General features: G+C 38.9%; 2 protein-coding genes across 14 annotated transcripts in view; one reads left to right on the top strand and one right to left on the bottom strand.

Moving 5' to 3' along the window:
* LOC137223941 (tigger transposable element-derived protein 1-like) overlaps positions 1 to 2,451 on the bottom strand; it is a 41,141-nt gene extending 38,690 nt beyond the window's left edge. For 8 of the 13 annotated variants that reach the window (XR_010943140.1, XR_010943148.1, XR_010943143.1 and 5 more), the window contains exon 1: positions 2,288 to 2,451. Coding sequence is in view for 1 of the 13 variants with exons in the window: in XM_067736725.1 (XP_067592826.1) it covers positions 2,288 to 2,415 (128 nt within the window). In the remaining 12 variants the exon portion in view is untranslated. The other 5 variants (XR_010943151.1, XR_010943150.1, XR_010943149.1 and 2 more) reach the window with 2 other exon arrangements.
* Positions 2,452 to 2,571: 120 nt separating this feature from the next.
* Positions 2,572 to 21,937, top strand: part of PRMT9 (protein arginine methyltransferase 9) — a 28,101-nt gene continuing 8,735 nt past the window's right edge. The window contains exons 1-9 of the mRNA XM_067736727.1: positions 2,572 to 2,944; positions 5,384 to 5,532; positions 7,603 to 7,839; positions 8,361 to 8,528; positions 10,841 to 10,943; positions 12,535 to 12,641; positions 14,144 to 14,336; positions 15,029 to 15,212; positions 17,760 to 18,477. Of these exons, the coding sequence (XP_067592828.1) occupies positions 2,756 to 2,944; positions 5,384 to 5,532; positions 7,603 to 7,839; positions 8,361 to 8,528; positions 10,841 to 10,943; positions 12,535 to 12,641; positions 14,144 to 14,336; positions 15,029 to 15,212; positions 17,760 to 18,477 (2,048 nt within the window). The 5' untranslated portion in view covers positions 2,572 to 2,755. The remainder of the gene's footprint in view (positions 2,945 to 5,383; positions 5,533 to 7,602; positions 7,840 to 8,360; positions 8,529 to 10,840; positions 10,944 to 12,534; positions 12,642 to 14,143; positions 14,337 to 15,028; positions 15,213 to 17,759; positions 18,478 to 21,937) is intronic.

Here is a 21,937-nt window from a genome sequence, read left to right on the forward strand (position 1 = left end):
CAGTAGTCACTGCCCACAGGTTGATACTGTAGATGATGAAACAACCCAAGTTGGCTTCTTTTATTTCTTCTCTGCCCTTTCTCCACTTCCTGTCAAGTTTTCCCTCCATCTCAGCCTATGTTGACTTGGTAATAATATGTCCACTTTCAGTTTCATGCAGTCTAAATGCTTTAGGTAGTTTGGTTATCTCACAAACCAAACAGACCAAAAAACAAAACAAGGCAAAACAAGACAAAAGAAACCTTGCCCTGTGGAATGGGAAAGCAGACCCTGGAGTTCAAGATAATCTGTAAAATGAAGTATTGCATAACTCAGAGCAGGGACTCAAAGAGGTGATTGAATGATGAAGTCTAAAGTGATTTCTCCAAACCAAAATCTCTGGAGAGAATGATTGGGAGGTCTCCCTCTGCTTTCTGGAAAGAGATTCCAGCCAATTACATCTGACTCTTAAAGGATATGAGTTGCATAGGGTTCTGATCAAATGCTTAAAGGTGTTAGTGACTTAATTTTTAATAATCCAGCTAAGTTTTAAATGACTCTAGATAATAGTAATAACGCATAGCATTACATATGTATATATTATGTATAAAATGCTTTTGTATATAGTATCTCATTTGATGGTCATATCAATCTTGTGTCCAAAGTAGGAAAGGTAGCTTTGTTAGGCCTTCTTACAAATAATGACTCTTAAGGAAATGTTCTTAAATGGGTCAGAAAGGACCAAGCTTGGACTAGAATGCATGTATTTTTTTTTTAAGTCTTTTCACATTCTACCACATCGCACTGGGACTCTCTTAAGTCCTTAGCATTTCAGTTGTGTGAGGTGATGAAGGAAGAAGTTTTCATATACTGAGGTATGGGGAACACATTCTTGCTTACACGTGATTTAACTTAAACTTTATGCTAACCAGAACAGCCTGTTTTGTGGCCTATTAAACATACATTGTACATTTGCTTTAACCATTAAAGAAAAGGGTGCCTTGTCCAGAAGTAATATGTCCATTTTTAAGATAGAGATAAATGTCTTCCTCTTCCTGGGACGTCAATGGTCAATGCTAGTACTCCTTAGATGACAAAGCTCCCTTCCCAGGCACAAGGCCATACTGACTCGCTGTGTGCGTGATGCTGTCTTTTATGAAACCTTGAAAGAATGTACCTCTCTCGCGTTTGATATTCTTTGTTCCGACAAGATATAAAACTGTGCTGAAACCATGTTTCCTTGGAACAGTTCCTCAGAGCTACCCAAGAGGCTGTTTGTCAGGCTATACTTCTCAGTTTGGCTCAAAACTCTCTTCTATTCTTATTATAGATCAGCTATTGATGACTTCCCTCTACACAGTGAAATAAATACAATTCAATCTTAAATTTAGTAAAGCAGCAATTGAGGTTGAGAAAGAAATAAGGACCTTAAATGGTTGGGAACGTCTAAGTGCAAAACCTGGGAGTTGGGGGATGTAGTTTCCACTAAAATTTAAACATATGAGTACTTACTTTGAGCCAGACTCTGCTAGGTGCAAAGTTAAAAAATGGTTAAGAACAGATCCTGCCTTCGAGGAACTTTCTGACTAGGGCAGCAGGTCACAATCTAGTGATCTGGACTTTGAAGAATTGATTAGGATTTACATGTGTGCTCAGAGGAAGGGTGGTTCAGATAATCAGGTCAAAAGAGAAGGCAAAAAGGCATATAAATGATGAACTTTTGAAAGTGAAGGAGACCCCAAAGTTTGTCAGTTTGATACGGAAAATTGCTCTATTATTTTGTTTCTTAAGTAAAATACTCACCATCAGCATGTATGAAACCAGGGGCAAAAGAGACTTTTTTCAGCCGTAATTCCTATGCACCACCCCCTCCATTTAAAAGTTCTCAATCTACCCCTTAGGGTCCACACTTGAATGCAAAAAAACTTTTAAAATGTAACCACTATACAGTGGTGATACACCAAACAGTGAGATAAACCCTAAGCTCGTTTGAAAGAAAACTGAACAGGGAGCCAGTGACTCGGGTTTGAGCTGTGCCTATGCTACGAACTGTTCTGTGATCTTGGGCAAGTAACTTCTCAGGATGTCCCTCTCGGTCTGTAAGATGAGTATGACCCAAAGGTCCACCTCACCGAGCTCTGTGAGGATGATTTTTAAAATGCCAGTGAAAGCATTTCCTCTACTCCATTTAGGGTGCTTTTGCTATCTCCGGGCTCCTTCCACTCTCGCCACTTTGAGATTTGGTGCGTCACGACCCAAAGGCCTTAAGCATCACCACAATTGCCTGACCGTCTCTCCTCATACACACCCACGTCCCTCGCGGTAACTGAGTCTGCCGAAGGAAGTCTCGTAGCTGAAGTCACACACTCCTAAAGGCCAGGAGAAAGGAACAGAAAGCTCCGATTCCAGCCGGAGAGATGTGAGGGACGCCAGCATAGTAGAAGGTCAGGAAAGATCCTCTACGCGCAAGCGCAATGGCCCCCCCGCACCTCCCCTCCCACGGGAGGGGGCGGGCCACGACGTGCCCTCGTCGGACGCACTGCCGTTCGCGAAGCGTGCGTCGGCGGCGTAGGACACGCCCCTTGGGGAGGGGAGGGGTTTCTGCCTGGCAGAGGTGGGAGCTCTTGCAGTCGTAGGGGAATAGGTTTCCTGTTCCGGTTCTCGGGCTCTGGTTAGTCACGCGGAAGTGCGATCACCTAGACAGTTTGCGCTTTCCGTTCACCAAAGCATCTTCCCTTTGGAGATACAGGTGCAGATTTCGGCCGGTGACTCTGCCATGCCGAACTTGCGGCCCAGGCCCCGCCGAGGCGCCGGACGGGGCGCCAGGGCAGCCGGGCGGGACGAGCTGGTGTCGCGGTCCTTGCAGAGCGCAGAGCACTGCCTGGGCGCCCAGGACTTCGGCACCGCCTATGCCCACTACCTCCTCGTGCTCAGCCTGGCGCCGGAGCTGAAAGACGATGTGAAGGTGAGGAGGGCCCTTGTTTCTCTCGCTTGCAGGCAGATCCTGTGTTCTCGTATAAATAAATGAATACATAAATAAATTGGAGGGGGGTACTATAAGTGATTGGTGGTGGTTATTAATGTTTACTGTTCACCCTTGACTCTTCTTTTGTTCGTAACCACAACCAGCGTATCAGAAAATATTGTCTGCTGCACCATCGAAATATATATCCAGAATCGTATCCCTTCTTACCACCTTCTTTTTTACTGCCCTGATTCAAGCTTCAGTCATCTCCTTCTGACTTTTGCAATAGGCTCAGGCTCGAAACTAGGCTTTCTCCTGCAGCCTACCGCAACACAGCCAGTATGAGCTTTTCATAATAAAAGCCAGATGATGTCATTTCTCTATTTCAAAACTTCCATTTCATTCAAAATTCCGAAGGTTATATTGCATGAGGCCTCAGGTGATCTGCCACCTCCTATATCTAATTCTAGCAAGTCCCTGCCCCAGGCCCTTTGCACTTGTCTCTACTGTTACGTGGAACGAATGTTGAATTAAGTTTTGGATTAGCCTAAAGTAATCATTCGATGATGCATTCTTTAAGTTTCAGTTATTGGATTATTTGTGAGTTATTCTGTTGAAATGCTGTACATTTTTTCCAAGTTATTTCAGAATCTAAATTTCAAAAAGTGATTTAACTTAATTTTGCATTCAACTTTCAGCCTGAAGCTACTTTGCTTTATTTCACCCAGGGTTTCTCAACCTCAGTACTACTCATATTTTGGATGGAATCTTTGTTGTGGAAAGCTGTCTTGTGCATGGTAGAATGTTTAGCAGCATCCCTGACTTCTACCCAGTAGATGTCAGTAGCATATAGACATTTAAATTTCAGGATCAGCTGGCCTCAGGGAGGAGAACGTGTTATGCTGAGATACAGTTTGCTCTTTTAGGTAGGCAGAAGTAGAATAATGGATCAATCCAAGTGCTTTTTCTTCAATTCTTTGTTCGTTAGTTTCCTCTTTAGTAAAACAGGGAAAATATCTTTTTTTATATTTAGTGTGTATTAAAAGTATTATCTAAAGTTTGTATTTCTTTGCCTGGTGTTCAGTAGGGTTAAGTAACTAGCTCTGTTTCCTGCAGAACAGAGTCCCATATTTCTTTGCAGGGTCCTCTGCGAAAGACCTATCTCTTTAGTCTTATTTCCTTCTACTCTCCATCCTTACACCTCAGCCATACCAAGTTGCTTAGCTGTAAATTCCCTGATCCATTTAATATAATCTGTGTTTTTTCCCCTCACATCCTAGAGTCTTCTTCCTTTCCTTGACTCTCTAGTAAAATTTATCAAAATTCAGTTTCAGATATACACTCTTCTGTATAAAATATGTGAAGATGATATAAAATGTGTTCCTGACTACAGCCTTCTGTCTTTGCACTGGGTTGCAGTGTGGAGAATGTTTGGTGGAGGTGTAATTAGAGCTAGGGTGACAGTGGGAAGACTCTTCCTGTAGTCCAGCAAGTGATTACAAGGACCACGTTGTAACAGTGTGGGGGAGAGGAGGTGACAGATTTAACTATAATGAGAGAGAATTGGCTGGGTTTCAAATTAATTGTACTGGAGTTAAGGTGGCGTTCTAAGGTGACTTCTTAGTCTGAGGTTGGGCGGTACCTTAACCTTCTATCCTGTGTGAGAGAATACGATGGGTTCAGTTTAGAACATTTTGAATTTTTTCAAAATTGTATGTTATATTTCTCTCTATGAGGCCTCTCTGAGGATAGGAACAGGATTTATGTTATGTTGTTCTTTGATATTTGCACACCGATCAGGAAATATTTGGGTTGAGCTGAATTTGAGATGACTGAGGGTCCCTGGTTGAGATGACCAATAGGGAGTGGTAACTATGGGTCTGAGGTTCAGGAGAGAGGGTCTCAATTGGAGATGTAGATGTAGCATCCATTAACACATAGGTGATAGTTAATGCACTGGGGATGCGTGAGAAGAGAGAAGCCGGTCAAGGAAGTACCGCTGAAACATAGGAGCCCACAAAAAAGAGGTTGGTGGAGAATATGATATGGCAGCCAAGTACGGACAGATTTTGCAGAGTGGTCAAGCTGTCTTAATTCTGCATGTTACTGCCATGTAGGTGGTAAAATTTATGCATTTATGTATTTATTTAGCAACAGGGCCTATTACAGCTAAATTAAACTTATGGTGATTTTCAGTTATAACTAAGTTTTATTTTCTGTGGAATCTTCAACCAGTGTTGAATATTCTTTCATCTTTTTTTTTTTTTTTTTTTTTTTAATGGCCGTGCCATGCGGCTTGCGGGATCTTAGTTCTCCGACCAGGGATTGAACCATGCCCTCAGCAGTGAAAGCTCAGAGTCCTAACCACTAGACTGCCAGGGAATTCCCTCTTTCATCATTTATGTTACTGACTAATTTACTGTTTTCTCTTTTGTAAAGGAAACTTTTCAGTATACGCTCTTCAGATGGGCTGAAGAACTTGATGCACTCAGTCGAACACAAGACCTACTTGGTTGCTATGAGCAAGCCTTGGAACTGTTTCCTGATGATGAAGTGATTTGCAATAGTATGGGGGAGCATCTCTTCAGGTAGGTAGTGGTTTCAGTATTACTAGTTAAGGATTATTCTGCATCAGTCCAGATCGGATAAATTGTTGTACACTAATTCGAACATGGGAAGTTTAATATAAACAATTATTAATTATAACAGGGGATCAGAGTAATGAAGGGTTGGCTAGTAAGAAGAGAACTGAAAAGAATATAGGAATAGCAGATATAATATGTAATAATATTATATGTTATACTACGTAATAGCCAGTGCCCCTGGGGCTGAGATCGAGCATCCGTGGAAGAGTTCCTCTCACTGGGCTGAGATCCACACCTTGTTGGAGAGGACATAGCCCTCATTCACAGGATGGCAGAGAAGTCACTGTGGTCCCTTGCCAGGGAATTTGTTGTAAATCTGTCCTCTGGAGCTTCCTGGAAATTTGCTGTTTCCTTTTGTAAGAGCGCCGTTCCCTGTTTGGGTTCCAGAATGTCTTTTTTGCTTAAACCATACCCAAAATGAATAGTCCAATTCAATCTTTAAAACTGGCAGAATGCTTAGAGGTGCTTGTGAAGAAGTATGAGTGTAAAAGGGTTCTACTAGCTTAGTTCTCTTCAGTATGTGGACCACACACTGGTGTGATCCACAGATTACCAGTCAATGACAGAGAAGTATAAAAACTGTGAGTAAACAGTTAGAAATCTATGTAGCAGTTTGACATTGCTGTAAATCCAAGCATGTGGTCAGGGAACTCCCTTGTTGAAGAGAGCATGGACCACTCTGCTGCTGAAATCTGGTGTGGGAGTTGCACACTAACTAATCATGTGCAGTACAAGTATGTTGGTCTACAGATACTTATATATTTTAAAAGGAAAGGGAGTTCTTTATCATAGATAGTTTAAGAAATACTGTTCTGGATGGTTTGATAGTTTTCTCCCCCTGTCTTTTATTATTGATTTGCTCACATCTAATTTAGTAGTAGTTTTTTGGGTGACTCACCTTTAACTTTTTTCCTTAGACACAATGCCTCTCTTTTTGCAGTCATATTTATTTGGTTTCTTTTGTATTTAATTAAAATATATAATAATAACAAGTGCGACTGGTGTAAACTGGTCTGGCAGCGAATACAACTGACTTTTTTTTTTTTTTAATTTAGACTTATTTATTTATTTACTTTTTTTTACTGAAATATAGTTGACTTACAATATTATATTACTTTCGGGTATACAACATAGTGATTCTGCATTTTTATAGAATATGCTCAACATAAAGTTAATATAAAATATTAATTAACTATATTCCCTGTGCTGTGCATTACATTGTTGTGTCTTAATTATTTTATTATTATTTTTTAATAGATCTTTATTGGAGTATAATTGCTTCACAGTACTGTGTTAGTTTCTGTTGTACATCAAAGTGAATCAGCCATATGCATACAGATGTCCCCATATCCCCTCCCTCTTGCGTCTCCCTCCCACCCTCCCTATCCCACCCCTCTAGGTGGTCACAAAGCACCGAGCTGATCTCCCTGTGCTATGCTGCTGCTTCCCACTAGCTATCTATTTTACATTCGGTAGTGTATATATGTCGATGCTACTCTCTCACTTCGTCCCAGCTTACCCTTCCCCCTCCCCGTGTCCTCAAGTCCATTCTCTATGTCTGCATCTTTATTCCTGCTCTACAACTGACTCTTGATGACCATTCAACTCAATTGCTGAGGGAAAAGGTATGCAGGTACAGCGAAGAGGCACCTCTTAGCCATAGGCGTTAATATCTTTTACAGAGGGAGTGGTTTTTAGAAACCACTGGTGTTCTAGAAAGTTGTTTAAATGGAGGATGGCTAGGAGAGCCTCTACTCTACCATAGTAAAGTAGTAATTCATAGTCAGTCAGTTGTTAATGTCCTGGAATGCATAAATATAAAAGCGATTCAGAAAGGAAAGAAGTGAATGAGAATCGCAGTCCTCACGGAAGGCTTCCCAAGGAGATGGCGCTTGGGTTGGGTAGGATCTGGGGTGCTGGTGAGGGGTTCTCAGGCCAGATAAGCGGCACGAACAAAGGCACTGTAATTCATAGTATATAGTTGAATATCTTGTCTGTTATGTTTTACTCTAGAATGGGCTTCAGAGATGAAGCAGCCGGGTATTTTCGTAAAGCAGTGAAGCTAAACCCGGATTTCAGTGATGCAAAGGAGAATTTTTATCGTGTTGCAAACTGGTTGGTGGAGCGCTGGCACTTTCTCATGCTTAATGACACCAGGAGGAATATGATTTATAACGCAGCGATCCAAAAGGCGGTTCGTTTGGGCTCCGGAAGCGTTTTGGACATTGGAGCAGGAACTGGAATACTAAGGTTTGTTGGAATTGTGTTTTAATTATGTATACCTATATACTAATGTAAATTAAGGATTGTACCAAATATGGAAACTTTAACAGCAGAATTTAAAAGTAGAGTTTATTTCTCATAATCTCGTTATGATTATTCATGGAACTATTATTATTATATTTTTCACTATAACTTTTACTTAATTAAGAACTCGACATAACCACCAAGAAAAATTGGGGGTCATCATTGAAATTTTAAATAATGAATTTTAAGAGTACTTTTTACATTAACATTCTGGTTGAATCTGGTTGTTTAAAGTCTGTTAGCATCCTGCATGCCAGTTGTGTTTTAATAAGGTGAATGTCATGATTTATTGTGTGATTTATTGCTTGACAAGAATATTAGTTCATTTCTTAAAATGCAGAACGAATAATGGTTGTGTTAAAAAATAAAAGGAAAACCTCATGTTTAAGCATTATAATTCCACTAAAATTTGAAAGATTACAGTAGATTATTTTTTCCTGATGGAACACTTTTTCCTCTTGTAGCATGTTTGCTAAAAAAGCTGGAGCGCACTTGGTGTATGCCTGTGAGTTATCCAAGACCATGTATGAACTTGCCTGTGATGTAGTGGCAGCAAACGAGATGGAAGCAGGGATCAAACTCTTACATATGAAGTCGCTTGACATAGAAATTCCAAAACACATTCCTGAAAGGTATTATAATATGAACTAATTTTAGTTTTTATAATCCACTATTTTTTAAAAAAAAATTAAGATATTCACATTTCTAGCTTCTAGTCCAAACAAAAATGCTAAAACCCTTATATTGTAAAGATGCAGATATAGGATAGTTTAGCCTAAGATTGATTTCATAGTAAGATCATTTTCTTGGTAAAAAAGATTTAAAGATCTTAAGAAAAATTTGTGGCAAGGGATTTAATACATAAACTTAAGCTTTAGCAAGTTACTTGACCTTTGTTAATTTCAGTGTTCTAGTTGTCCTTCTGTGTGGTCAATAACTATTTAAAAATTGTACTTAAAAATAACGCGTGGGTAGATGAAGCTTGATGGGCTTAATCACATTTGGTGTTAATATCCCTGGCTAAAATGAAGGATAGCCTTTGGCTTTGGAAGCGTCAGCTGTCAATGTATTTTGGCTTGGGCCCTTCAAATGCTTTGAATATTATCTCATAAGTCTTAGCTTTTTAGTATGTTATTTCACCTTGATCCATATCACAAGGGGATGGAATTTTAGAGCTAGAGGGGATTTAAAAATCATCTGGTCCAGTAAACTATCATTTTAGATACAGAGTTTTCTCTGAGTAGCACTTGCTCTACTACCTCTTCTGGGTAGTCTATCTTTTCATCTTAACTTAAATTCAGTTTACATTGAAACAGGGCTTTTTTATGCCCTGTCATCATTGAGACTATGATTTTAAAAAGTCTTTTGCCATATATGTATGATAATATTTATATTTACATAATAGTTATGCTTTTCAATGGTCTCTACATATGTTCTCATGAAAGAAGTCCTGTTAGATTGTTGAGGCAGATATTATACCATTTTATAGAAATAAACAGTGTCCTCAATTGTCTTAGTCTGCTCAGACTGCTATTAACAAAATACCAGACCAGGTAGCTTAAACTACAGACGTTTATTTTCTCACAGCTCTGGAGGCTAGAAGTCCATGATCATGGGTGCTGGCAAATTTGGTTTCTGATGGGCGCTCTCTTCCTAGCTTTGCAGATGGACTTCCTGTGCGTCCTTACATGGCCTGTCCTCTGTGCATGTGAGGAGAGAGGGATCACTGCTGTCTCCTCCACTTTTATAAGGACACATGCCCTATCAGATTAGGACTTCACCTTTATGACCTCACTGGACCTTAATTACCTCGTAAGGATCCTATCTCCAAGTATAGTCACGCTGGGAGTTAGGGCTTCAGCGTGAATTTTGGTGGTACACAATTCAGTCCAGAGCATGAATCAAAGTTATGTTAATTCAATCTACATTTTTGTCACAGATGGTGTTGTAGAAGGATCTATTGGCTTTGAATTAAGAGATACGGTTCAGTAATAATAATTAATAATAATTTATTTTGACCTTGAGCAAATCTAGAGACTTGAAGATCTTGGAATAGATGATTTGAGATACCTTCCATGTTCTAAATATTTGCAATCATAAATATTGAAAATTTTGTGAATATATATAATACTGGGCTTAGGCACTGTAGGGCATACCAAAGTCTGTCCTCAAGGCACCTACAGTCTAGATAGGAAGATAAGGAATATTCATGAAAATATCTTTACCTTCTAATTACACAAATGAACAATACTGGCAGTAAGTAGTAAAGAGGTTCAGAGAAGGGAGAAATTTTTTTGGTGTGTCTTTGAGTGAACTTTTCTAGAAAGAAAGAATGGACAGAAGATCAGAGCTCTGTGGATTAGGCTTTTGTGAAAACTCACAGGTGTGGGTAAAGCAAGAGAAGTAACAGGAGAGGGACACTCAGTGTGTAGAGGTAAACACACCAGAGGTAGAGGAAGGATTTTGAGGGGCAGGCCTCCTCACCCGCACTAAATGTTATTTACAGATCAAGGAAAATTAGAACCGAGAAAGAGTATTCATTTTGCTAAGTCGGGGAGTCACTGATGATAGAGAGTATTTTTATAGAGTGTTGGGGATAGAAGTCCAGTTACTCAGGGTTAAGGAGGGGGACTGGTAAAAAGGTAATGGGTATGAACCACTCCTTAGGATTTAGGCAATGAAAGGATAATCCGAGAGGCAGGGGGTCAAGTGAAGGTTGTGGACTCCCACTACTGTCCCCACCAGGAAGCTGCCGGTGGAGGACAGAGGAGCCTGAATCTTCCTCAAGATTCCAGGGTAGATATTAAACACAAAATGTATTAGAAAATTTTACATATGAACTGTTTCTATAATAAATGCTTCCTTTCTGCTCTCAGCTTTGACATCTTTTATATAAATAGCATGATATTTTACTTACATATATTTTTAAAAAATCATTCTATAGAGTGTCCCTTGTTGTAACAGAAACTGTCGATGCAGGTTTATTTGGAGAAGGAATTGTGGAGAGTTTGATTCATGCATGGGAACATTTGCTTTTGCAGCCAAAGGTAAGCAGCATGAAAACACTTACATCTGATTAAGAATTCATTATTCAGTAGATAATTTATTGAGCCCTTAGCATAATTGCAAATCAGTATGAGATACATCCCACTCTTGAGGTGCATACTGTACTGTTGGAAAGAAATCAGTGTGAAAAAACATTTAATAACATAGTGCAGTGTATACTTGTGTGCCCAAATGGTGTATATAGGCAAAAAACACTCCAGGACAGAATTCTTAGGAATTGAGATTACGTTATGAAGGGATTGACTCTGGAATTCTTGAGCAGGGTTGAGAAAGGGAAGTACTTTCAGTCTCACAGCCTTCACTGCTTGTATTTTTTGGCAGATTATCAAAAGGGAATATAGTGATAACTGGCATGGTATGGTTTTAACGTATCAGTTGGACCCAGGCTACTGCTTGGACAGGACTGATTCTTATAATTGCCAAGTTATATTTTGCATTGAAATCCTCTACTGTGGCCCAGTAAATTGTAGATTTGGTTTATATATATGTATTATGAATGAAAGAATTTTAACATTTAATAAGAATTTAATACTTACAGAAAATGATTTGGATTTAAAATAGCTAATGAAAGGTTGAAAGAAGAGCAGTTTGTTTTTCAAGTAGGTAATGGTGATTTTGGCCTCTAAGTTAAAGTCATACTGAATAGTCTTTTGTTGTATGCAGACTTAGAGATTTCTAGCTCCCCACCTCCCTCCCTCCCTTCCTTCCTATTTGTACTGGAAAAAAAGAAAAAAAAATATGTATACACACAAACATACATATAGCAATGAAAATAAAAGAAACTTTTTAAAGGAAAAAGACCCCTTAACCTGCTTATCTTTTTTTTTTATTTTAATAAACTTCTACCTTTCCCATGATGAGTACTTTATTTTTTAAAAGTTATTTATTTTGGGCTTCCCTGGTGGCGCAGTGGTTGAGAGTCCGCCTGCCGATGCAGGGGACACAGGTTCGTGCCCCGGTCGGGGAAGATCCCACATGCCGCAAAGCGGCTAGGCCCGTGAGCCATGGTGCTGAGCCTGAGCGTCCGGAGCCTGTGCTATGCAACGGGAGAGGCCACAACAGTGAGAGGCCCACGTACCGCAAAAAAAAAAAAAAAAAAAAAAAGTTATTTATTTTAATTTATTTATGTTTGGCTACATTGGGTCTTTATTGCTGCACGCAGGCTTTCTCTAGTGGCAGCAAGTGGGGGCTACTCTTTGTTGCAGTGCACAGGCTTCTCATCGTGGTGGCTTCTCTTGTTGTGGAGCATGGGCTCTAGGCACACGGGCTTCAGTAGTTGTGGCACATAGGCTCAGTAGTTGTGGCTCACGGGCTCTAGAGTGCAGGCTCAGTAGTTGTGGCACACAGGCTTAGTTGCTCTGTGGCATGTGGGATCTTCCTGGACCAGGGCTTGAACCCGTGTTCTCTGCGTTGGCAGGCAGATTCTTAACCACTGTGCCACCAGGGAAGTCCTGCTTATCTTAATTATTATTTTTTTGAGTTCTTTTCTGATAAATTTTCATAGCTTGCCATCATACACACATATTTTGACATAAATATAACAGAATATAATTTTTATTGTTATATTTTTAGACCAAAGGTGAAAATGGTAATTGTGAAAAATATGGGAAAGTTATACCGGCAAGTGCTGTTATATTTGGGATGGCAGTAGAATGTGCAGAGATAAGAAGACATCATAGGTAAGTGATTATTTAAATAGTAAATATTAAAAAATAGTAATTTTAAGGCATAGACTGTACTCCAGAGGTTATTTAGTGGACATTTATTCAGATGAGAATGTGTAGTTTTCTGACCTTTAAATTCATGATGTTTATTCCAGTCTTAATTTTCTTTTTGCTTTTTTTAAACTTTCTTCGAAAATAGAACTCTAGGACTAAAATCAGCTTTCAGTTTTCTAGTGGAAAATTAATTTTGATACAACTTAGTATCCTTTCGATGTGTGATAGATTCATGAGAAAAATACTAAGTTAAGACTGATTTTAGAGAAAGGGAAGTAAAAATTTCCAATGTGAAAATAATTTTATTTCTCCCATTTTTCTCTTCTTAATAACTATTGACATTATAATATTTTCTGGTTGGGTGGGATGAAATTTTAGGATCTTTCTACCCTTGAGATTCTGAGATTTATCACATGTGATACAGGTGAAAAATTTTTTTAGTTATAGAAGTTTCTTGGTTACATGTTTTTCTTGAACATTAATGAATTTTTTTATTTTGCTAAAATATTGATCCATAGTTTTTTGGAACTTTTTAAGGAGGCCCTCCATCTGATAACTTGATAGTGTTAAATGTAACATATTTACATTTTAAGAAATACTGATGAGTATTTGAAGAAAATAAAAATCATCCTAAAGCCTCACTAGTAGGCAACTACTGTTCATCCTTGTATGAATACACCACAGTGCATTCCTCCGTTTTGCTGGTGATGGACATTTAGGTTATATCCAGTTTTGGGAGTATTGGAAATAAATAGCACAGCTATAAACATTCTTGAACATTCTTTTGTTGGTGGTATGTATGAATTTCTGTTGGTTGTGTTCCTAAAAGTGCGAATGTCAGACACTCTGAGGTTCCCATATTAAGAGTGAATCTAGAATAGTCATGTTCATCTTGAGCAGGAACTACGAAAGTCTTCCAGAGTGGTCTTGTTAATTTTCTATTCCTACCAATAGTGCGTGAAACTATTCTTACAACACTTACTTTCCCCATTCTGGTGGTTGTGTAGTATGGCTTTAACTTCATTTCCCTGGTGACTAAATTTTCATATGCTTATTGGTCATTTGGATATGTTCTTTTGTACATTGTCTAAGTCTTTTGCCTATTTTTGTGTTTCTTTTGTTGTGGGAATTTAAAAATATATTTTGGATATTTGCCCTTTGTTGAGTAATGTATTACAAATCTCTTTTCCTACTCAGTGGCTTGCCTTTTTACTTTCTTCCTGGGTATCTTTTGATGAGCAGAGTTCTTAATTTTAAGGTACACTTATTTATCATTTGTTTTCCTTTATAGTTAGTGATTGTGTTTATAACTGCGTTTAAGAAACCTTTGTCTATGAAGCTTTATTGCATTTTTATATTTATTTTTGCTGGATTCAGTATTAGATGGTGTTACTTGATTCTTAAAAAAACAAAAAACCAAACCTGTCTTTCTCCTTTTCCTCTCTTATTCCCCCTCTTACCAGGGTGGGTATTAAGGACATTGCTGGGATCTGTTTGCCAACCAGTGTGAAATTTCAGAGTCCAGCGTATTCTTCTGTAGATGCTGAAGAAACAATTGAACCTTATACAACCGAAAAGATGAGTCGAGTTCCTGGAGGATATTTGGCTTTGACAGAGTGCTTTGAAATTATGACAGTAGATTTCAACAATCTTCAGGTAAAAATGAAAGTTCAATTACTGTTTTTTTTAATATATATAAATTTATTTATTTACTTAGTTTTATTTTTGGCTGTGTTGGCTTTTCGTTGCTGTGCGCGGGCTTTCTCTATTTGTGGCAAGCGGGGGCTACTCTTCCTTGCAGTGTGAGGGCTTCTCATTGTGGTGGCTTCTCTTGTTGCAGAGCATGGGCTCCAGGTGCACGGGCTTCAGTAGTTGTGGCTCGCGGGCTCTAGAGCGCAGGCTCAGTAGTTGTGGTGCAGGGACTTAATTGCTCCGCAACATGTGGGATCTTCCCGGACCGGGGCACGAACCCGTGTCCCCTGCATCGGCAGGCGGACTCTCAACCACTGTGCCACCAGGGAAGCCCCAAACACTTTTTTAAAACAAAATAATCTCTATTGCTTTGCCACTCGCTACCTTCATTCAACACTATGTCATGGACTTCTTTCTACATCAGTAATATGTGTCTGCCTCATTGTCTGTAATAACTGTATGGTACTCACTACCATATACCATATATCAGAGCTTCCTATCCAGCATGCCTTAAATGATTGTAGGTGTGCCAAGATACCGATCCCCTAAGGGCGCTGGGCAGGACTGAGAACTTACAGAAATGGGAATTGATATGATATTGGGGCAAGTATATAATGACTGTCTAAAATCCTCTTATTCCTTTAACATTTTTTCAGGAATTAAAAAGTCTTGCAACTAAAAAACCTGATAAAATTGGTATCCCTGTTATTAAAGAAGGCATACTCGATGCCATTGTGGTTTGGTTTGTACTCCAGCTTGATGATGAACACAGTTTATCCACAAGTCCTAGTGAGGAAACATGCTGGGAACAGGCTGTCTACCCTGTACATGACCTTGCAGGTATATCTTGTCTAATTTTTGTTGTTGTTGTTTTTTAAAACTTTTTGTTTTAACCCTCTAAGCATTTGAGTCAGTGTCAGAAAATTCACTATGAATATGAAGTTTCTAGTCAAGGGAGATTGGTTAAATCTTTCAGAATTTTCTTTTTCTTTTTTAAAAGTAGTTTTAAATAATTAATATATGTGGTTAAGAAGAGAGACTAAAATTGACATGTACACACTGCTGTATTTAAAATAGATAACCAACAAGGACCTACTGTATAGCACAGGGAACTCTGCTCAATACTCTGTAATAACCTAAATGGGAAAAGAATTTGAAAAAGAGCTAAATACATGTATATGCATAAATGAATCTGTCTGCTGTAAACCTGAAACTAACACAGCTTTGTTAATCAACTATATTCCAATATTAAAAAAAAAAGACTAAAACACAACTCTGCTGCATACCACTCAAAAATATCTATCATTAAATCATTTCTTCAGCTCTGATTACTCTAGTTATCAGTAAATAAGAGAAATGCTAGTCCATTTTTTATGGAACACAGTGGAAAAATACTGCTTTTAGTGCAGGAGTTCTTACCACTTACAGAATCTGATAGCATCTGTGGAGCCCCAGGTCCTAGAAATATGCACACTCATAGAAGTACAGAATTTTGCAGTTTAGAGTTCATGAATCCATGGACTTACTTAGGGATGTCCTATATTAAAGATATTTTTTGTATAGAAATTTTTTACTAGCAATTTTATGGGTTTCAATATAGTTTACAGCAGTTGTATTACATAGAAAAATTCTACCTTTTTAAAACTGGAAGGTAATAAATATTTACTTCTATATAGTCTCTATTTACTTCTATGTAGTCTCTTAATCAGGGATCTAATTTGGCAAGGTCGTTAAGTCATGGAATCAATATAGTATTGTGGCCAGTATGGGTTTTGGAGTCAGTCAGGTAGATTTCTTTTTTTTTTTAACATCTTTATTGGGGTATAATTTCTTTACAATAGTGTGTTAGTTTCTGCTTTATAACAAAGTGAATCAGTTATACATATACATATGTTCCCATATCTCTTCCCTCTTGCGTCCCCCTCCCTCCCACCCTCCCTATCCCACCCCTCCAGGCGGTCACAAAGCACTGAGCCGATATCCCTGTGCCATGTGGCTGCTTCCCACTAGCTATCTACCTTACGTTTGTTAGTGTATATATGTCCATGACTCTCTCTCGCCTTGTCACAGCTCACCCTTCCCCCTCCCCATATCCTCAAATCCGTTCTCCAGTAGGTCTGTGTCTTTATTCCTGTCTTACCCCTAGGTTTTTCATGACATTTTTTTTTTCTTAAATTCCATATATATGTGTTAGCATACGGTATTTGTCTTTTTCTTTCAGTCAGGTAGATTTGAAATTGGGTCTTGGCTACTTACTGACTTCCTGGCAGGCCTTGCTGGTTATTTCTTAGAGCTTTTGTTATGTGATTATAAAAATGGGAATGATGCTGGGAATTCTTTGTTGGTCCAGTGGTTAGGACTCTGCGCTTTCACTGCCTAGGGCCTGGGTTCAGTCCCTGGTTGGGGAACTAAGATCTTGCAAGCTGTGCGGCGTGGCCAAAAAAAAAAAAAAAAAGAGAGAAGATGCTGCCTATGTTGCAGGATTGTTGTAGGAATTATTAGACATACTAGGTATAAAATGCCTACCATAGTGACTGGCACTCAATAAAGAGCACTTACTTTAAAATTTTGTTTATTCTAACTCTCTTTCAGTAACTTAGATGGTATTTTTTTAAAAAGTCCTTCTTTGGGAAAGGATATTTTAAATGTGTAAACACAAGAATAGCAACTTGTATTTCCAACTGGCTCTATGGCTAATGAGAAGGAATTGCAATTATACATTTACACTTTAAAGTTTTACCACGTGTGAAAGCTCATGGATAAGAGCATGATACAGTCTTTATTGTAGGACTTAGTCCTTCCTTATATTTTCAAATTCCTAAACATGCAAGAATATCTAAGTACTTACAGTTAAGAGATATTACTGACAAGGTGCTACTGAATGCTGCCTTGTTCTTTGGGAAATTTCTCTTAGAGAAAAGAATGTCCCTTTAAGCTAAAGTGAGTTTTGGTGCTGATCCCTGAGTTTCATCTATCTTTGTTATTGTTGGCTTCATTACCAAAGATTGAGAGTCCCCTGAAGTCCTTCCCCCACCCTCCAATTTGGGGACATTGATGGTACCTAGTGATTACGGTAAAAGCACTATAATAGTGATAGTTAAGGTCCAATAATGATCTCTTGAATCTATTATGCTGTAAGTCAATTGGATCTTCTAACCTCAGTTTTTCCCTATGTAAAGCTGGAGGGATTTTCCTAGTTTTGTTTTTTTGGGTTTTTTTTGAACTGAATAGATTAATTCACTTAATTCTTTTAAATCAATAGATGCAATCCTTCCTGTCATGGTTTAAAAAATGACAGGAGGACAGAGGTGTTTGTGTGATCCTCAGACTTATAAACACTCGTATTCATCAACTACAACTTTTTTTCTTTCTTCTTGTTTTATGAAGACTACTGGATAAAGCCTGGGGACCAGGTGATGATGGAAGTGTCTTGTCAGGATTGTTACCTAAGAATCCAGAGTATCAGTGTCTTCAATTCGGAGCATGAAATGGATGTTGGGAAAAGTTTTACCAAGAATAAAGACTTGCTGCCTTTAGGAAATGAGGCTGAGCTCTGTAGTGCCCTGGCCAATCTTCAGACCAGTAAACCAGATGCTGTGGAGCAGACTTGTGTTTTGGAATCCACAGAAATTGCTTTGCTTAATAACATCCCATACCATGAAGGCTTTAAAATGGCAATGAAGAAAGTGTTGTCTTCACTGACTCTGGAGAAACGGGGTCAGGCCATGGATACCCAGTGTCAGAGTAACGAGATGAGCTGTGAAAGTGGACAGAATAATTCTGCACAGAGCATCCCTGAACCTTTGTATGTGTTAGATGTGTCTGAGGGCTTCTCTATTCTGCCTATAATTGCTGGCACACTCGGGCAGGTTAAACCTTATAGTTCTGTGGAGAAAGACCAGCATCGTATGACTCTGGACCTCATATCTGAAGCCAATCACTTTCCTAAAGAAACACTTGAGTTTTGGTTGAGACATGTGGAAGATGAATCCGCTGTGTTGCAAAGGCCAAAATCAGACAAGTTGTGGAGTATAATTATACTGGATGTCATTGAGCCATCTGGGCTCCTTCAGCAGGAAATAATGGAAAAAGCGGCAATATCCAGGTAAAACACAAAATACAACCTTTGGCTTATTTGAGCTTAGACTTCACGTAAGTTCTTTTAGTTCTTTAATGGTGTCACTGCACAAATGAGTCGTGATCATCGTGTGTTCCTCAAGCATTGCTTTTCAGGACCTGTGACTTCTTGTCTTTCTCTTTCTGTGCATGTCATTACTGAATTTTTTTTTTTTTCTTTAAAGGATCCTCTGCCCTGCAGGTGTGAAGAGAGCCTGCGTTGGGATTGGACTGCCTATGTATAATATAGGGAATTAATTAGAGCTCTGTAAGAACAGATAAGACATTCAAGGATAAATAAGGAAAAATCAAATTTCATCTTTATAAGAAAAACTGATGAGAAACATATAGTATGCATCTGATGGTGTATAGGGAGAGCAGAGTGCTGCTTGGGAACAAGTCCTAGTCCTTTTAGGTCCTAAAATCTCTATAGTACAGTTCTGTCCCTAAGGAATTTGCCCTTCAGTTTAGGTTACTGGCGACAAACTTGACCCTAGTATTTAAAATTGAAAGCAAATCTGGCTAAGCTTCCAGGTTCTTCAGTTGTGCTGCTCATATCTGAAAAGATGGCAATATTGAATATTTGGGGGCCCAAGTTTAAGTAGAATGAATTTATAGGTTTTAAATTGTGTGGTATATGAACAGGGCTGGTTTTGTAGTACAGGAGCAGTGGTGGAAATGCAGACCAAACTGCAATAGCAAAAGGCAAATTGTTCAGGAAAAAAAATTTGCTTATATAGTTAATTATATTTTAGGTTTTATATGCATTTTCTTTTGTTAACCACACTTATCTTTTCTTATGAGGTAACTAGTAAAAATCACTGCCATTTTCTAGTCTTTAAAACAATCTTGTACATATCACAAATTATGGGGATATAGAGGTCTGACATATATAAATAGAAACATACACTCTTAAAATTTTAAACAGATGTACTTTAGGTAGAGTATAGAACAAGGAGCTGGAAGGGTGTGTTTGAATCTAGTCTCAGATTTGTCTGTGAATTCCTGAAGTAGTAAAAATTTTTTTAAGTCATTTAATATCTCTCGTCCTCAGTTTCCCTCATCTATAAAATGAGGGATACTGGGTTAGATGCCTTTGAAGGCATTTCAGCCCTACGAATTTCTGACACAGATGAGGTTTGACTTATTTGGTAGAATCACCTTGGAAAGGTGTACAATTTACCTAATGGTTTATTTATTTTTAGTTTTGATTTAATTCTTTTTCTAATTTTTTTTATTGTGGTAAAATGCACATAAAATTTTTCGTCTTATACGACTTGAAGTGGATAGTTCAGTGGTATTAAATATTTTTGTAGTGTGGGGCAGTCGTTTCCCCAGCCATCCTCGGAACTCTTTTCATCTTGTAAAACTGAAACTTTATACCCATTAAACAATAACTCTTCATCCCACCCCCACCCCCCCACCCCACCCCAGGCCCGGGCAACCACCATTCTACTCTCTGCTTCTATGAGTTTGACTCCTGTACCTCATATGACTGGAATCATGCAGTATTTGTTGGTTTTGTGTGTGTGTGTATGTGTGTGAGACTCTTACTTCACTTAGCATAATGTCCTTCAGGTTCATCCATGTTGTAGTATATGTCTGAATTTCCTTCCTTTTTCAGGTGGAATAATCTTCCATTGTATGTGTATGTCACATTTTGCTTATCCATCCATTGATGGACTGATTGGTTATGTTAGTGGGAAACAACTCATGTAAAGCTGCCTACAGTTCCCCTTCAGTGTTTCTCAGCAGAGGGAGGGGTCCTGTTGGCAGTTTGGGTGGGACGGTCTTTTAGGGGGTGTGGTGGGGTCAGTTCTTAGGTAGGACTATCCTCTATGTGTTGCAGGATGTTTGGCACCTCTGGGAGCTAAATGCTAGTAGCACCCGTGATCACTGTTTCAGCCAGTGTTCTCCCAGTCCCGCAGAACAGCTCCTGAGCAACAGTGGAGAGCCAGTGCTCTGCCCTTCAGCCGAAGCTCCTGCACAGGCCCCTTACCAGGTGCTCCTGGAGGTGTCAGCTTCCCTTGCTTCTGGGGCCAGAGGTGTGCAGCGACTCCCACCCAAGCCTTTTATTATTATCTTTAGCCGCTGACAGTGGGGAGGCCTCATGACTGGTCAAAGAGGATGCACTTAGGGGTTGGGAGGATAGATTGTATTTAGGATAAGGATAAAGGGCATCTGTCTCACTGGATACCAACCCTCCCAAAAAAACGCAAGGAAAAAAAATAAGCCACTACACAAACTTAAGTATTCCGTTACCTTTGCTAACATTGTTTTAAAATGTTCATTATTAACTTTTATTCAGTCATACTAGATTAAAATACAGGAGAAAGTTTAAAAGCCTGGTGAGCTTTTTTTTTTTTTTAATTTAAACCCATTTTAAAACACTTTGTGTTGGATCACAAGGCAACAGCAAAGAGTTTCTTCAGAATTTTTGCCATTTATGGTTAGAGTTTTGAGTTGGAACATATATATATATATATTTATTTCTGAAGGCACAGATGGTTCAGAGATATTACTTGGCTTTGCAGAGGATTCCGTTGAGTCTGGCAGCTGCAGTGGTGTAAGTGACAACAAACCACTCAGTGTCAGTAAAGCTAAGTGGAGTTGCAAGACGATTACTGTTTTATGACTAAGAAGCATTCTTGTTAGTAACGGTAACATTGAGTTAAGAAGGATTTGAGTTAAGATTTTAGATTAAAATAGTGTGAACACGGCCTTTTAAAATAATTTGCATACTTGCTTTTGTGTAGTATTTATCTCTGCGTGGTTGTTAGTACTTGATTCACCTTTTCTGACTTTACAGGGTTCAGCAGATGGTTTTTTTTGTTTGTTTGTTTGTTTGCGGTACGCGGGACTCTCACTGCTGCGGCCTCTCCCGTTGCGGAGCACAGGCTCCGGACGCGCAGGCTCAGCGGCCATGGCTCACGGGCCCAGCCGCTCCGCGGCACGTGGCATCTTCCCGGACCGGGACACGAACCCGTGTCCCCTGCATCGGCAGGCGGACTCTCAACCACTGCGCCACCAGGGAAGCCCCAGCAGATGTATTTTTGACATCTTGTTTAGCCTGATTTCTGGTTACCCCCTAAATGACCTAATGGTATTTAGTAATACTAATAATACTAGTAATACTAATAATAATACTAATAATACTAATTAGTATTAGTAATAATACTTTATTAGTAATACTAATAAAGTAATATTCTTTATTGCTTTTTTTTTCTCCCCAGTCTAGGTTCTAATCAAGGGACATGTATTACATTTCGTTACCATGTCCTGTTGTTATAATTCAGTGGTTGTTCTGGTTTTAGACATTTTTAAATGGTTGAGATAATCAGTTTACTAAAAGCAGAATGAAGAATTTGAAACTAACTTAAGAGCAGAAGGGCCAAAGTGGTTTTGAGGAATGGGGTGTTTTTATAGTTTGTCAAGATTTCAGTGATCTA

This window comes from Pseudorca crassidens, chromosome 4 (assembly GCF_039906515.1).
Source record: "Pseudorca crassidens isolate mPseCra1 chromosome 4, mPseCra1.hap1, whole genome shotgun sequence".
Taxonomy (NCBI): domain Eukaryota; kingdom Metazoa; phylum Chordata; class Mammalia; order Artiodactyla; family Delphinidae; genus Pseudorca; species Pseudorca crassidens.